The sequence below is a fragment of the Chenopodium album genome, chromosome 13 (assembly GCF_948465745.1).
Source record: "Chenopodium album chromosome 13, dcCheAlbu1.1, whole genome shotgun sequence".
NCBI lineage: Eukaryota > Viridiplantae > Streptophyta > Magnoliopsida > Caryophyllales > Amaranthaceae > Chenopodium > Chenopodium album.
The window spans coordinates 34,535,623-34,539,665 of NC_137846.1; the positions used below are offsets into that span (position 1 = coordinate 34,535,623).

At 37.5% G+C, this 4,043-nt stretch overlaps 1 protein-coding gene across 1 annotated transcript; it reads left to right on the plus strand.

Moving 5' to 3' along the window:
* Nucleotides 1-2,471: 2,471 nt before the first annotated feature.
* LOC145575447 (zinc finger BED domain-containing protein RICESLEEPER 2-like) lies at nucleotides 2,472-3,591 on the plus strand. The gene is made up of 2 exons (XM_081633318.1): nucleotides 2,472-3,414; nucleotides 3,530-3,591. The coding sequence occupies exons 1-2, from the start codon at nucleotides 2,472-2,474 to the stop codon at nucleotides 3,589-3,591; spliced, it is 1,005 nt and encodes a 334-aa protein (XP_081489444.1).
* The last annotated feature ends 452 nt before the right edge of the window (nucleotides 3,592-4,043 follow it).

The window sequence follows — 4,043 nt, forward strand, 5'->3', positions numbered from 1 at the left end:
TACTAGGTCATCTCCAAGTAAACCCATAACCATAATGCCCACTTTGGCCGTCCGATCAGGTAGGTTAGGGTCGAGCACTATGTCTTTATGATCGCTGGCCGGTTGCGGTCTTAGCTCTTTCGGCCGTCCGACGATCATTAGCTACAATGCTTGCTCCTTCTTGGTCGACTTACGCTTCTGGCCGACCAGGTATGTTTGGAGATACCCTTCTTCGGAATTTCACTCGAACGCTTGGCCATATTCGCACGTTGTAAGCTTCATAGCAAGCTGATTACATTCCTTAGCCGTTTTTTGGTTACCATGAATGTGACCAATCTTTCCATCTGTCCGCTCAAACTTCATTAGCATCAAATGGGGGACAGGACATTTACTGCCTTAGCTGCTGTTAAATTAGGCGGCCGAGGATAACGTTTTAGCTGTTAAATTAGGTGAAACAAGTTCGGTTTAAAACCGAACCGAAAACCGAATAAGCTATTTGGTTCGGTTTTTTTAAAGGGTGGTTCGGTTTCGGATTCTTGAAATTAAAAATTTCGGTTTTTGGTTCGATTTCGGTTTTCCAAAATGAAAAACCGAACAAAACCAAACCAAACCGAACTATAGGCCCAACCCCAAATAACCCTAGCCCAACCCTAGGTATATAAAGAAAAAAAAACCCTAATCTCAGCCTTTCTCTCTCTCTTCTCTCTCACAGTCACCTGCTCACCTCCTCTCCCGAGTCTCCTCTGAGCTCCGACCACCGTCCATTCCACCGGCGACTTTCTCTCTCTCCTCCGACTCTTGTTAAGGTATGTTTTTACTTGTGAATTACTGAATTGCGATTATCCATGACTCCATGAGACCATGAATGCGATTAATTTCGAGCAATTATTTTCGAGTAATTATTTTCGAGCAATTATTCTGATAAACAAGTCATTATACCCAACCTAAGTAATTGAGAGTTGAGACTATTTGCTGAAGAATACCCAACATAATTGAGACTATTTGTAATTTATACGTGCATGTATAATTTATACTTGGAAAGTTGGAATTAGACTATACTTGCATGTATAATTTATAGCTTTTAATTGCTCTGCTACTGCTTAATTTCTCTGCCACTGCTTAATTGCTCTGCTACTACTTAACTGCTCTGCTAATGCTTAATTGCTACTGATTAAATGCTTAATTGGCTAATTGTTACTGCTTAAATGCTTAATTGGTTTGTTACTGCCTAATTGCTACTGCTTAAATGCTTTATTGCTTTGTTACTGCCTAATTGATGTGCTACTGCTTTGCTATTGTTGTGCTACTGTTGTGCTATTGCTTTGCTACTGCTGTGCTACTTGCTGACTTGATGTGCTAGTTTGTTTTGCTGCTAGTCTTCTTATGCTACTGTTTTTTATGTCCTAGGCCAATGGCAAGCAATGTGGGTGCTATTCCTGATGAGCTTGAACTTGAACATGAGACTAAACAAGTCTCTAGTAAGAAAAAACAAGACAATGCAAAAAGGAAGAGGATGAAATAGCGCTCTGAAGTCTGGGAGCATTTTATTAAAGAAGATTCACCTTCTGAAAGGCAGGCAACTTGCAAGTATTGTGGGATGAGCTACAAGTGTGGGGCAAAGAAAAACGACACTAGTGTGTTATGGGCTCATATTAACCGATGTCGTAAGTATCCTATTAACACCCCTAAAGATTCAAAATAAAGTCTACTTTCATTCAAAAGTGCTTTTGGTACTAGTGGGTTGACATACCACAAATTTGATGTTGTTAGTATTAGAAAAGCTTTGTCGTATATGGTAATTGTTGATGAACTTCCAATTAAGTTTGTTGAAGGTGTAGGTTTTAGACACTTTTGTGATGTAATGGACCTAGATTTAATGTCCCTTCTCGAATTACAGTAGCCAAAGACTGTTTTGAAACTTATTTAACTGAAAAATAAAAGCTGAAAAATGTGTTAAAGAGGTGTAATTCAAGTGTTTCTTTAACCACTGATACATGGACTTCTATACAACAAATCAATTACAAGTGCTTGACTGTCCACTTTATTGTTCATGACTGGAAATTACCAAAAGAATTCTGAATTTTTTTCCTATTTCTAGTCATAAGGGTGATGATATTGGCAAAGAAATTGAAAAATGTTTGCTTGATTGGGGGCTTGAAAAAGTCATGTACATAACTGTTGACAATGCTAGCTCAAATGATACTGCAATTGGATATATGAGAAGAAAAATGAATGGATGGAAAACTGGGGTTCTTAAGGGTCATTTCATTCACATGCGTTGTGTTGTACACATTGTCAATTTGGTTGTTTCTGATGGGTTGAAAACTGCTAATGAGTCGGTTCAACGTGTTAGACATGCTGTTAGGTTTATCAAACAATCTCCTGCTAGGTTGCAAAGGTTTAAAAAATGTGTCGTTGATGAAAAAATCAACACAAAAAGGGATTGTGTCTTGATGTGCCCACTAGGTGGAACTCCACCTATTTGATGTTGAATGCTGCAATTGAACTTGAGGATGCTTTTGAGAGGTATTGAGGAAGACCCTCACTATGTATTTGATTTGAATGAGAGGGAAGGTAAGGGTAGCCCTGATGCTGATCATTGGAACAATGTGAGAAGATTTTCTGAATTTCTACAAGCCTTTTATGATTTGACCATGCATGTCTCTGGCTCTTTATATGTCACTTCAAATCTATTTTTTCATGAATTGGTGAGTGTAGCTGTACTTTTGAATGATTTGGTGTCAAGTGATGATCTGGATATGTGTCTTATGGCTTTTAGAATGAAAGATAAATATGAAAAGTATTGGGGTGATCCAGAAAAAATAAACCTCTTGATTTTTATCGCCGTTGTCCTTGATCCTCGTTATAAGCTTGATTATGTTGAGTGGATGATAACTGAAATTTATGATTCTATTTTTGCATCAAAGTTAGTTAAGAATGTGAAGGAAGCTTTGAATGCTTTGTACGAGGAGTATTGTGTTTCTTCATTTGGTGATGGGAATAGGGAGGAAGTGTCTTCCTGTAAGGACGATAACATTCCATTGTCTCCCAAACATAAGAAGATTGAGGTCTTGAAGAATAAGTATAAGAAACACAAGTGTGAGAGAGATGGAGATGCAAAAATAGAGTTAGACAAATATTTAAAGGAGGATACGGCGGAAGATACCGATGATTTTGACATTTTGAGCTGGTGGAAGTTCAATTGTTTAAGGTTTCCTACGGTGGGCAGAATTGCTCGTGATGTTCTTGCTGTCCCTGTGTTGACAGTAGCTTATGAGAGTGCATTCAGCACTGGTGGCAGGGTTCTAGATCGGTTTAGGAGCTCTTTAACTCCTCGAGTTATGGAAGGTCTTGTTTGTGCTCAAAATTGGTTACGTGCTTCACCATTTCCAAGTATTGAAGAATATTTAGAGGAAATTGAGCATCTTGAAGAAGGTAATATATAACTATATAAGAACATCTAAATAAAAGTTAATTATTTTTCATTATGTATATATATTTATTTTTGTTTCTTATGTTATGAATTTATTGAATTATGAATTTATGATAGACTTGAAGAATATGGAAATTGGTGATGCTGATATTGATGAAGTGGTCGAAATAGTAGAATGATTAAGCTCACTTGCAAACTGCTGAGTGCTTCTTCTGCTGACTGCTGGTTGCTGATTGTTGTTCTGCTGCTTCTATTGATTGCTGACTGCTGTTCCTCTATTCTGCTGTGTTGTTGAGTTGCTGACTTGCTGTGTTGCTGAGTTGCTGTGTTGCCGTGTTGCTGACTGAGTTGTTGTTCTGCCTAGTTGCTGTGTTGCTGACTGAGTTGTTGTTCTACTGCTATGCTGCAGATTGCTGTGATGTTGTTCTGCCATTTGCTGTAGACTGCATTGTTGCTCGTAATCCTATTATGTTAAAAACTTGTTCAATTCTGTTGTTAAAACTTGTTTGTATGGATTGGTTGATTTGATTTTGTTACTTTGTTGTTAAAAATTATTATGGATTGGATTGGTTTGTTTATTTTGGACTTTTAGTTTTGTTAAGTTGAATTAGAATTTTTAGAACATGTTGAA